At 34.4% G+C, this 13,653-nt stretch overlaps 1 protein-coding gene across 1 annotated transcript in view; it reads right to left on the reverse strand.

Annotated features, from left to right (window-relative positions):
* LRRK2 (leucine rich repeat kinase 2) overlaps positions 1-13,653 on the reverse strand; it is a 131,201-nt gene that overhangs the window by 106,493 nt on the left and 11,055 nt on the right. Inside the window, exons 5-10 of the mRNA XM_054591244.1 lie at positions 12,368-12,502; positions 10,083-10,217; positions 7,330-7,461; positions 1,953-2,072; positions 1,362-1,504; positions 1,194-1,273 (exon numbers count right to left, since the gene is read on the reverse strand). Coding sequence (XP_054447219.1) covers positions 1,194-1,273; positions 1,362-1,504; positions 1,953-2,072; positions 7,330-7,461; positions 10,083-10,217; positions 12,368-12,502 — 745 coding nt within the window. The remainder of the gene's footprint in view (positions 1-1,193; positions 1,274-1,361; positions 1,505-1,952; positions 2,073-7,329; positions 7,462-10,082; positions 10,218-12,367; positions 12,503-13,653) is intronic.

The raw sequence follows: 13,653 nt of genomic DNA on the forward strand, positions 1-13,653 counted from the left end.
ACCTCCGCTTAAAAGAGTGAATTACAGTTAAATAGTTTTATATAACAAAAGTTAGATTTAAGTCCATTAAATACTAATAAGTTAGAATTTCTATTTCTTCAAAGTTGATAAGCACTAGAGGGTAAAAAAGACTTAGCAACTCTATGAAGAGGTACAGGAAAAAGAAGATAAAATGAGAAAAAGAATATAATAGAAGCAAGAAGGGAAAACTAAAAAATTATAGAAAAGCAGTGTGAGTTTTTTAAATGTAGAGCATAAACATATTTTCTTTTAATAATGTATACAACTTAAAGATTCTTAAAGACATTGAGGAATCAGTGTGCTCTGAAGTGAAATTTTAACTGCAACACGAACCTACCTTACCCTAACTTCTTGAAAAAATTGCTCAAAGTGAATAAGGATTACCATTTCCTTTCAAAATGGAGATGTTTAATTAGATAGCATATGTGTTATTATTTCTCTTCTGATTGCCAGGGGATCACTATGCAAACAGGCTGTCAGGATTTGAGATGTAGAATATTACGAGTTAAGTTTCCAAGATAAGTCATTCAAATTTGAAAATCTAGAGCAAACAGCACAAATGTAAGCAGCTGCCACAACACATGGCTTGTGGCCCTGCTACAAATCTGATATACACAGACCTCCTGTTTACAGTTGGGGTCTTTCGAAGAGAGGGCTGGTCTTAGGTGCTTGACTAGCACCCCCACAGAAAGTCTCCTCAAGAGCTGTCAGCTACAAATAATGCTCTAAAGAGAAGACAGGTCAACACTACAATATCAAGCAGGAAATCACTACTGGAGGCTTCTAACCACATTGAATTCCTGATATTGACAACTTGTTGGCCAGTCACTGCAACAGAAAAGACCACAGATGACTCTGCAATTTCTATCACCTGAGATTAATTAATATTGCATTTTTAAACGAATGGCCATAAAAATTGGAAGGCTCTTTCTTGATGATTCATAATGTACTGAATTATTCTTGATTCCAAATGTCTCAGTAATAACCCTAAAACACACAACTTTTTACTAACTACTGAAAGCAATGGAATGAAAATTTTGTGGCAGAACTTAAAACATAAATGCCTATATCAAAAATATTTCTAATAATAAAATGTGCAGTTATATTTTTAATCTATCCATATGAAATACCATAACTATAATTTTCTATCATATAAAATTAAAACAACTGACTGGCCATCTTCATCTCCAATCTTCTCGTGCAAATTGTTTTGGTACATAAGAAGGTTATTTAGGGCCCAGCATGCAGCCTCCTGGATTAGAGGAGAAAAAAGATTGTCAAAAAATAAATCATTGAACAAACAATTTTGAATAACTATAATATTTATGAGGGAGTCCAACCTGTACATGCTTGTTCTTTCTGTGCCCTGTTAAGGCTTTATAACAGGCTTCTAGCCAAAACCACTTATCTTCTTCCTCATCATCATCATTCTCCTGATTTTCATTCTTCTCCTCTAAGTCTTGATTTAAGAAAATGGTCTCAGCTTGAAAAAAAAATATATGTCTTACTTACAGTTTGAATGACCAACTCTAAGTCCCTATTTTGAAACATAATTAACAAAGTGAGGTATTTTTTAGTAGTGGCCTTGGTTCATTATAAAGCCCTTTTTAATATATTACATGCCTCATAATACTCCTGTCCCATCTAGATAAATGATTAAATGAGGAAGAGGGTATCAAACAAAACTAATGGACTAGAGGGAGACTGATGGAGATTAGCCGCCCCATAGCAAAGTCAAATCAAAGATCTACCTACTAATGTATAAATTTGGGAAAGGTTAGTTTCCTTGAAAGTACCCTATATTGAAAAATGAATTGCATTAGGAAAGAAAGGGCATTTAATGAGTCCTCTACATATGACCTTCTTGTTAGAATGTTAAAAGTCAGGATCACGTACCAGGTAAGAATTTCCTTTTTAGTAAAGTTACTTACTGAGGAGAGCTAAACAGCTGAGCGCGGCTTTTTGCAAAGTTGCATTCTCTGAATACTGTTGCACGGCTTTCACCACAAACTCATGTACCTCGTTTAATACCAAGATATTAAAAAAATTACCTGAAAGTTAAGTGAGATATCAGCTGAGTTCTCACTCATGGAACTTATCTTTAATTATATAACAGTATTTAAATCAGTAAGTTTAGGTAGTGATGAATATTTTAATGCCATTAAAACATGTTTACTTTAAATACAATAGTTTAATATAATTGCATAAAGTTTTGAAAATTTATTACATGCAGTCATGCAACAATCTTACTTTGTCAATGGAACTGATTGAGCAAAAATAATGATAGTTTTGAGTTATATTAACTTTGTGTTTTTTGACTCCCTCTTTTGTCCTCATCATATAAAAACAGTAAGGTGTCTGTCATACATAGCACTACAACATTCATTGTACACAATAGCTTGATTTTTCTGCCTTCTAAAAGATGGGGAGCCAACCCTCCCTTGTCATTGAATGCTTTTGCTGAAACATCCTTCTTTCACTTAGAGGAATACTGCTAAGAAAACCCATTGGCACACTTATTGTGACTTGATTTTGTTTGTGAAAATCTCTGAAGAAAACTAAGCAAAGGTTTCAACAACTTTAACCCAACCCTGAAGAAGTTCCACACCTTTTCATACTCCTTCTTCTGAGAATCAACACATCATCCAACAATCTATCCTTAAGAGAAATCCTTAATTTCTCTTAAGAAATCCTTAAGAGAAAAATAAATCCTTAAGAGAAAAAAATTTATAAATGATACTCCAGAAAGATGTGCCTCCTTCCATTTAGCTTCTGTGTATGTAACTCACTAACCGCTGCCAGGTTTTCTTCTAGAAGAAAGAATGAAACTCCTATTTAGCCGTAAGTGTAATTAAACGATTCCTGAGACACAAAGCCACAATTGAAAAGGATCCTAAGTCATAAAACACCTAAAGTTCACACTAAATATCAATCTATGGGTTCAAGTCAAAAGGCAGTTTTACTAGGCATAGCTCTTCTTTACCAATGCCTTTGTATGTTCTTGCCTCTTCCACATTCACCCATACCCCCCAGACATACTCCCCAGAATTAGTAATCCCTAGTCTTGTAGTCATTTCAAAAAGTTTCTCCTCTACTTTTATCAATTTATCCAATTTGGTTCTCCCTATCATCACTCCCATGCCACTGCCAACTGCCGATGCCCTACCACCACCAACCATGTGACTTTGGGCAAATACTAGTAAGACTGGGCCTTATTTTATTCTCAGACAATTTATGAAAAGTATATAGCAAATTGCAAAAGGTTTTTAAATGCATTAAACCCATGACTAGGTTACATAATTTGACAAAATTCTAAGTATTTATTTATTGACTTTGAGTTTTTATTTTAATTATGAGGATAAAGTTAAAAGTTTTATTTGGTGCTTCTTTTGACACTATAAAAGAAACAATAAATTCTCTAGTCAACAGACAATAAAATGGAAAAAATAATAACTTATTAAGAGAGAGATGAAAGAAAAAAGCATCCTTATCTGAAGATACATTTGATGGCTTTTTATTCTCAAAAAGTTGCAGAACAACACAAAACTTATAGTGATATGCTGGTCTGTCTGGTTTATTTAATTTCAATAGTAAAATGCCAAGCGACCTCCATGTGTCATTATAGACCTATTTGGTAATCAAGTACCATTTCCCTACTCACAACAATAAAACCACTTCTTCCTCTGATTCATCTCAAGGGATTAAGGTGAACTCATATTTTTAATATAAGTTGTGCAAGCTGCAAAATGCAAGCTGTAACTTGACTGTGGTAAGTTGCAAAACATAAAATAGAGGATTGTATGTTAGTATGCTACTCAATTAGCTATTTTAAGGAATCGATATTTGAATTACATTAAAATGTTCTCAGATTTCACCCAGCTAGCACAGGTAGGTGTATCCTTCTTCATGAAAACATAATACATAAAGATTTCCGCTGATAAGCAAGATAAACTAGTAAATGACTCCTACATTTTAGAAGAAATGCTTTTGTATAGAGATGCAGAAATCTAAGCTTTCAGCCTGATTTCACCCCTTACTAACTACATGATCTTGGACAACATACACAAACTTGCAGAAATGAGTCCTCATTTGTAAGTATGGATATATGGTAACATGTCAATATTTAAACACTTCTTTCAGTTTCCAGAGTTGTTCCTTATATATAATGGGGTTTTTTTTTGGGGGGGGGGAGGCGGGGTTGTTGTTGTTTTGTTTTTTGATCCTTGGAACAATCCTGGAAAGGAAGAGGCAGGGAAGCTCAACAGGGAACTGAAATAAGAACTGCAAGCTCAAAGCTCCCATTCATCTTGGACCTTAAAAAGATTCTAAAGTGCTCCTAGGTCAGTCCTATGCCCTGGCCCCTGGCCACCATCTCTGGAGGAGCATCTGTAATTTAGGTCCTCAGGATTCTCAGAGGTTAAACTCAACCAAAGACATGCTGACAAGTACACAGGAAAATAAGATTGTGACAGACTGGCAGCAGAGAAGCAGTTAATTTTACATTCCCAAGGCCTTCTTACATTGGAATTATCTGATACAAAACATAGATTGTTATGGATTAATGGTTAAAGATATACAAAATAGAATAAAAGAAAAGAGAAGAGAAGAGAAGGGGAAAAAAAGAGCAAACAAGAGGCATTCAAAAGTTACCTGGCAGATCTGAAAATAAAAAGAGATTTTGCCCATCAGTAAATGAGTGGATGAAAAAACTATGGTACATTTACACAATGGAATACTACACAGCAGAAAGAAATAAAGAGATACTACCCTTCACAACAGCATGGATAGAACTGGAGGGCATTATGCTAAGTGAAATAAGCCAGGGGGTGAAAGACAAATACCATATAGGTTCTCACCTATACGTGGAACCTAATCAACAAAACAAACAGGCAAGCAAAATATAACCAGCAACATTGAAATAAAGGATGAAGTGACAGTAACCAGAGGAAAGCGGGGAGGGAAGAGGAGGATAATGAGGGAAACAAGGGGAAGGGTTGTCGAAGAACACGTATAAAGTACCAAAGACAAAGGACAAAGCCAAAAAGGGGAAGGACTGAGGGCAGGAGATGGGGAAAGGGGTGGGGCATGCGAAAGTGGTGGCAGGAAAATGGAGAAAAGAGTACTTGAACAACAACAACAGAGCTTGAGCAACAATAAAAAAATGAAAAAATTATTTAACAGGATAATACATTTACTGCATTTAGAAAAATAAAAGTTGCAAAACACCTTTTAAAAAAATATGTACTTAAAAATCTAATAAATGACCAACTTGATTTTATCACGAGTGCAAAGTAGCTTAATATTAGGAAACCTGTAGATGTAATTCTCCATATTATCAAGATATAAGGAAAACAACTAATCTTAATATATTTTTAATATTTGCTAAAATGTAATACTCACTCCCATAAATTCAATAAAAAGGGGGAAAAGGACAGATGTAAAAATAAAAGCAAATAAGAAACAGAAACTTCCACTTCTTAACTTGATAAGAGCTATTTGTAACAAAACAGAAAAGACAATATTAATTTTTAAAAAAATTTATAACAAGCATTATTCTGGATGGGAGAATATTTAAGCATTCCCTTTAAAATCAAGATCAAGACAAGGATGTCTACTACCACTGCTTCTATTCAACACTGTACTAGTAATGCTGAACCATGCAAGACGACAAGGAAATAAAATGATAGATGTAATGAAAAAAAGGAAAAACCCATGTTGTCATTATTAACAAATTAAATAATTGTAACATAGAAAACCTAAGGGTATTTACAAATAGATTGTTAGAATTAATAGGTTTAGAAAGGTAGGTAAGCTATCACCATACAAAAAATCATTTGCATTTCTTTATACATACACAGTTTAAAAATACACTGTCAAGGGATTGAGCAAAAAGAAAGAAGTTTATACTGTAGGTAAAATAGGCTTCATAAATCAAAAAACCAAGATAAAATAAAAAATAAAGTACAATATCAAAAGACATACCATTTATAATACAAAAATATATCTAGAAATAACTATCAAGATGTACAAAAAAATTAAAGTCAATTCTTCTTAAGTTGATCTATATATCTTGTGCAATTTCAATCAAAATTCCAATGGAGTTTTCCAAGGAACTTGACAACTTATTTATGAAATTTTTATGAAATAGTTAAGACCCAAGAAAAAAAGCCAAGTTGTACCCAAGAAAGCAGAATGTATGGTGACTTGATTTATTAGCTTCTCAGGTATCAGGACTTGCAGAGTGATAGTAATTTAAAAAACATGATATGGATCCAGACAAATCAAATCAACCAACACAATAAAACAGCAAAAACAAACATAAAATTTTATATAAAACAAAAGTATATATCTTGTACATATAAATAATGCATATATTATATACATATATATTCAGTGTATTACACCTCTTAGAAATGAATGAACCATATAACAAATTGTGCTCTCCATGTTATTTTTTAAAGGAAATTGAACTCCTCCTTTATAAAAAAAATCCAAACAGATATAACACTTTAGTGCTTAAATTAGAAAGATTTGTTATAAAATATAGACCATATTATTTTAGAGGAAGGAAAAGATTTATTGATGTACAAAAAATGGAAATCATAAAGCAACTAATTGTTAAATTATATTACAGAAGCCACATAGAGATGATGAAAAGACAGGGCACCAATCAAAAGAAGATATTTTCAAACATATAACCAACCACCAAATCATTTTATACAACTGTATAAAAAAATACTTGATTGAGTCTAACAAACATAATGTTTTAATTACAGAAGACAATATTCAGCATAATTTCATTTTTATTAAGCAAAAACAAGAAAGCATTAACATTTTTGTTTAGGGAGATGTGCAAACGTAGTGTAACTATATTTAGAAAACAAAAAAATTGTCAACACAAAATTCTGGAGAGTGTTAACCTCTGTAGAGAAAGAAGGGGAAAGAAGTAGCCTAGAGTAGCTTTGACAGCCTGGGTACATACTAGTACTTAAGTTGGGTGGAAATTCCTTTTGCATTGTGCTTCACATACTATATGTGCTATGCTTATTCTTTTGTATGTGTCGACTATTTATATAATGATACTTTAAATATAGTACTAATAATAAGATTTCTCTTACATTATACATTTGCTTTTACCACTCCTTTTAAAATTACATCTAAGTATGACAGAACAATTGGAAATTTTACAATATTCCCATCCAATGTATGTCAGTATGTTACTTTTCCAACAACATAAAACATACATATGCTATATATACTTCCATCATATAGACTGTGGTAATAAATGAAACAAGAATTATAACTCACCTAATGTAAGCCTATGGAGCAAGCAGCAACTCACTTCTTGAATTTTTTCATTGATAGGGAATGTTTTCATGGCTTCTACCACAATGTTATAACATCTCACATTTCCACTCATGAGGACTTCAACATTATTGCCTAAATTTAATAAATCATAATCACCAATAAGATAATCACTCCTCCTTTGAAATATGCATACAAAGACATCTTATACAGATTGTAAATCTGTGCCAGCATAATCCCTACATTTCTAAATTTAAATACCATGTTCTGTCAAATAACTATGTTGTTCATTGAAAATACAAAAAGATATAGGACCCTTTTGTAGCACTAAATGAAAATTGCTTTGTTCCTGTTTCTTGGCATCAAAACTTAAGCAAAATAAAGGGTAAATCGAGAGTGTTTTTATATAAACATAAAAATATAATATCTTGGCCATGAATTTTCAAATAAATGAATTTAGGGCCTATTTCCTAATCAGCCACTAGTCCATTGGATAAAAGCTTTTAATTGTTTCCTTTCCTCAAACCAACAAGAACTAAAGATTATGTTCCATAATTAAGCAGCTAAAATCAACTATGATCTATTTTCTGTGCATTCCAGAGAGGCAGCAGAGCAGCCAATGTGCAAGGCAAAAAAATCAAGCTTCTTGGGAGCTGCAAGATAGATGAGGAAAAGAATGGGGCATCGGGGAGGAGAGGCCGGGGACTAAAATATGTGACTAAGGGGAAACACAGTTGAACCAGAGAGGAAGGAAAGACTCCACTGGGGAAAGCAATTAACTAATAGAGAGAGGGAGTGCACGACTAAAGCCTATGTGGAGAAAACTAATTTATGTGTCTGAATGAAATGTTAACAAACAAAGATGTTTGCAAAACATTTTTCTTCCTTATTCAGTCTAGCCATACTAACCAACTGCTTTCCCTCAAAAATGTCTTTAATGTTTAAGTTGTACGAAAAATTAAATATAGAAAAACATATTATAATGAAAGAAAATGGCCTCTTAAAACAATTCTCTGCATTTTCTCTGAATAGAGGACATGATGTTCTTTAAAACTGAAAGGCAAATGTCTTCCAATTGTTATCAGTGTTTAAAACATTGACTTTTTTATCTGCTACTTTATTTGACCTTTACATTATGAATCAACACATTTTCACTGGAGTTATGTTAGATGTGGGTGGAAAACAATGAATTTCAAAACCAGACAGCCCAAAATAAATAAATAAATGTATAAATATAATCAAGGAAATGTAAAAGGAAGAATATATTCAGTTTGTTGACAATGGATGACTCAGAGAAATCTAAAAGTATGTCCATTCTCTATTATCAGTCAGCCCCATTTATTTCCAAGTGTTTAATTTCCTATGGATAAGAAAACGATAGATTTTATAACCATCACAAAGAAACCTCCACGAGGGAATTGTATTTATCTGACTTCATATCTGCAGATTTCCATGTCTGAAACAATACATGCATTTTATATAATATACTATACATATGAAATACAAATTATGCAATAAACTGTCAATGATTTTTATAACACATTACATAACAGAGACTAATCTGCATTTTTCACATTATTTAACTCATTTAATCCTCACAATTTCACATTTGTGAAAATGAAAATATTACTAGATAAATACATGTGTATATCCTGTATAAACCCACCCAGGTAATACATAAAATACAAAATGCCCATAAACTTACAAAGATAATAGAATCTGACACATTATGTTAGCTCATTGACAATCACTGGTAGCATGTACAGAAAATTAATTTGTTATCTGTAATTTTTTGTGATATAAATGTATAGATTTCAAAACATTGAGAAGTGCTAAACAAGTATCACAGCAAAGTTTTAACTCCTTCCTATGGCTTTTTTGGGCTCTTTGAGATCTGGTTATAATTCTAGTCTCATCCACTTATTCTTATCAAGCCTTTCCCCAGCCTCCATTAGATGACACACAAGCAGACACTTGGAGCTGAGCATATACACACAGATGCGTGCACACATTTACTCTCAAACACCGTTTACTGAGCTCCTTTTGTCTTCTCAAATGCACTGTGTTCTTTTGGCTGCAGCACCTTTACACTTCCGATGCTCCGTCTCTGGGCCACGCTATCTGCACTGCCACTTCCCCTCACACTGCCCAACACATAAAACGCTCTGCTCGTTGTTCAAGTCTCTGTTAAAACCCGGTTCCCTGTTTGTTCTCCTAACCCTAGGTACTCCGGCCAACACTTGCCTTATTGTAATCACCTATGTACTTACAATATCTGTACTGCCCATGGTACTATGGGCTCTAAAAAGGTGAGGAACATGTTTATATTTTCTATTACTGTTTCCTCAGCATGAAGCCCAGAGCCAGCTGCAGTACAGTATCAATAAATAACAATTAAAAGAATAAATGATTGGGTTTAGCATCCATACGTTTGTAAATAAAAATATTTTTTAAATCCTCACATGAGGATATGTTTATTGACTTTAGAGAGAGAGTAAGAAGAAAGGAGGGAGAGAGAGAGAGAGAGAGAGAAACTTCTATATGAGAGAGAACACTGATAGGTTGCCTCCAGTATGCTCCTGGACCGGGGACCGACCCCTCAACCTCTTGGTATTTGGCAGAGTGCTCCAACAAACTAAGCAACCCAGCTAGGGCTAAATAATAAAAAAAAAATATTTTTAAAGAACTCTCAGGTAGGAGATATATTATAATTTTTCACATAAAAAGCAAAGAAATTGTGTACATAGGCTACTCACAAGGAATTGCTAGGGAATGTAAACAGTGCAGTACATAAAGCACAATTTCCTCTTCATCTTTAAAGTTTTTAAATGCACTTAGCAGTATCGTATAATCTTTATTCTCAACAAATTCAGTCAGTTGCTCCTCTGAAACTGAAAAATAAAAAGCAAAATATTGAAAAAGCTTAAAGATGACATAAAATTTTAATACTCAAGAATTTGAAATGTAAAACTATTAGTAACCAAACAGTTCTCAGAAAAACAGTTATTTACAATTTACTTTGGGGGATTTTAAAGAAAACTGACCAATGACTAATAAACATGACCTCTGTGAAGGGAACACCCCATAATCCTTAAAGCGGCACAGCTAATGGTACACTTTTGAAGGACAGCACGGCTAAATCTATCAATTCAACAGGAATAGACTTCAGCAACTGACAAGTAATTAGACTTTGAAATGCTCTGTCTTAAGGGTCTTGATTTCATCAGAGATCAAAATTATCCTCATTAATTTTCACAGTTAAAGTCTCTTGATCAAGCCAATGAACTCCATTTGGAGTCACTTTATTGGGAGGGAACCTCAAACACATACAAAACACTGGTTTATCAGCCTGAGAACAGCACTGACAAAAATGTTAGAAATGCAGCCCTTCTCATGACCAACATGGCTTCCTGTTTTTCAACTTTGTACCCATAATCCATACAGCTTAATGTGGCAGTGGTCAGGTTCATCTAATAAATGAGGAATATCCTGGAACTTTCTCATTTTATGGAACAGGTTCCACGGCATACTTTCAAATTTGGACAACTAACTTTCCAGTTACCACTAAGTCCTGGAGAACCTGATACCCCTGGAAAAACTCAACAATTTTTCCACTCTACATATGCAATCATAATGCTGTCAGCACTGCGGATCTTGCTACTGAATAAAACTTTAACATTCCCAGCTACTCTCCATATGTCATGGATGGGTCTCGCGGTGCTGGTGACAACATGATGTTAACCCTTCTTCCATGAAGAACAATGTGCCCCTAAACTGCAACACAGAAGATTACAGGCCCTGTGTGACAATAAAACCTCTAACTGTTCTTTGTCTTATTATTAGCAAAAATTTAGTTGCAAGATAAAGTATCTATAAAAGATAGCCCCAAAGACATGCAGTTCTTCCATTTGTCACTCACAGTCAACTCTTCTCCCCAAAGCATGATCATCAGGAAGCCGGGTATCAGGCCCAAGCTGTTCTGAGTCTTGACACAGTGTCTTTCACTGAAGTAGTATTTTGTGTTCCTTGAACATTGTGTATACTTTATCATCTCATCCAAGGAAACCCATGGGAGGATTTTCTCAGGTCTCTCATGAGACCCATTGCTTGTCCTCATAAATGGGTTTCTTTTTATCGCAAGTAAATTTGTAACCAATGATGTTTACATCTTTTCTTTGTCTGATAAAAAGCAGAGCCAAATTTCTGGTCCATCCCTTCGAAAAGATGCAGGACCTGATGTATGTAGTAAACTTAACTTAGCTTCGTGTAATGTTCCCTTCACCCATTTCCTCATCCACTTTTTTCTCTAGTATATCTATAAGCTGTTTAAAGTTCTTCTGGAATGGGATGGAATTCAACAATATAAGGTGGTCTATCCTATTGCTGGAGCTGCTGGAAATTAGAGTGGTAAACTGATGCAGACACAGGGCTCACATAAATTATTCTTATCCTAAACCCCCAGCACTGTTGGCTCTCATAATGAAGCAAAAGCTGCTCTCACACTATAGAGGTAAAATGCACTGCTCACTCCCCACGCCTCTGATCCATTTCCTCATCAAGCCAGTGGAAGAACAGAAGATTCCAACTAACTCTAAAGTTACATGATGATTTCTGTTATCAAATCTTCCTAAGGGACATTTTGTGAACTTCTTGAATCTTTATACAAAGCCTTTAGCAATTTCTAAAATCTCTGGAGATGATGTCACAAATCCAAATTTAGTCCATACCTTTTCAGTTTTATATTTTCTTTCTTAACACCTACATATTTGGTTTGCAAAGTGAACCTTATGTCTTGTTAAGCAATGGAAGAAAGTATACTACAACTACATCATCTATAACCCATGAAAAAATTTATTCCACAAAAACAAGCCATATTTCTGAATGAGCCCCATTACTTATCCTTGACTGACAACTTCCACTTCTTAATAAATAGTACAGCTTTAGGCATCTTCTTGTTATCATAATTATATTCTACTTATCCCATTATAAACCTTTTTTCTTATATAAATATCAAAATAAAGAATTTGAAATTTTTACATACCTCTCTCAAACAGCACTTGTAAAGCTTTGCAACCGAGTTTCTGGACCTCGCCATTGGTTGAAAATGTTCGCATGGCATCAAAAATTAATAAGAAAATATCGTTTTCTTCATCCAATATTAGCAAAGTGATTTTACCTATATTGAAGAGAAAAAGATGCATCGAGTAAACAGGTGCTTTAACATTTCATGCATTAATTTTCTTATGAGGATTATGAATGGTCTGTGGACATTTTACCTTGATAACCCACTTAATTGTCCCAGATGTTAGACCAATCAAGCTTTACTGTCTTTCTAAATAAGACCAGTTCCCAGTACACTTCACTATGTGACTCTCGATCAGTATCTTTAGCCAAGACATCTTGCCTTCCGTTCTTGAAACATATTTCTATCTGCCTCTTAAACAACACTATTTGAATTTCCCAAACCTAGGCTACTTCTGTTCCCTATCTTCATCAATGATACCATCACCCAATAAATAGCTACCCAAGAGAGAAACCACCATGTCATCTTCCCTCTTCACATTCTCTTCATACTCTCAGCCCAACCAGAGAATCAACTCATTACCAAGACTTTGAATCTACCTCCTAAACATCTTGAAAACTCCTTATGCACTAGCCCCCTCCATTCCTATTGTATTGAAGACCATCATCTCTCACCTGGAAAGCAAACACATTGCTTAATTGCTGGGGTTGGCCCAAATTCCTACCTAATTTAGTCCCCAAATGACATTTCTAATACTCAAATGTGATCTTATGAACCTCTTGCTGAAACAGTCAAAGGTCTTTTCATATTCCTCAGTCTGACAAAAATGACCCTTCACAAACTGGCTGCTTTATTTCATAAGACCCATGACCTCCATGCATTGCTGACTCCAAACATGCTGCACTCCTTCCTAATCACTAAACATTTTCTTTGAAAATCCTTTGCACTTACACTAGGTATGGGGAATGTCCCTGCCCTTTTCCACAGCAAAGATACACCTACCATAATTCAAAAAATTACACAAACAATACCTATTCTGTCAATAAAAATAGTAGTACTAAAATGGAGGTGGTGGTAGTAGTAGCAGACCCTTCCACAGTGTATAACATGTCAGACAACAGTTGTAGCACTTCACTCTAACACATGTAAACCCACTACAGCCCAACAAGGTAGGGGTAATCCCTATTTGAGAAATAAGAAAACTGAAGAAACTTCAGAGAGAAGTCACCCAAGTGATTCTGCCCAAGGCCCAATAGCTGATAAGTGGCAGAGTTGGATTAAAACTTGTTCACGTCCATGCTCAC

Source organism: Pteronotus mesoamericanus, unplaced genomic scaffold (assembly GCF_021234165.1).
Source record: "Pteronotus mesoamericanus isolate MK-2021 breed Mesoamerican mustached bat unplaced genomic scaffold, CSHL_Meso_final scaffold_21, whole genome shotgun sequence".
Lineage (NCBI taxonomy): Eukaryota > Metazoa > Chordata > Mammalia > Chiroptera > Mormoopidae > Pteronotus > Pteronotus mesoamericanus.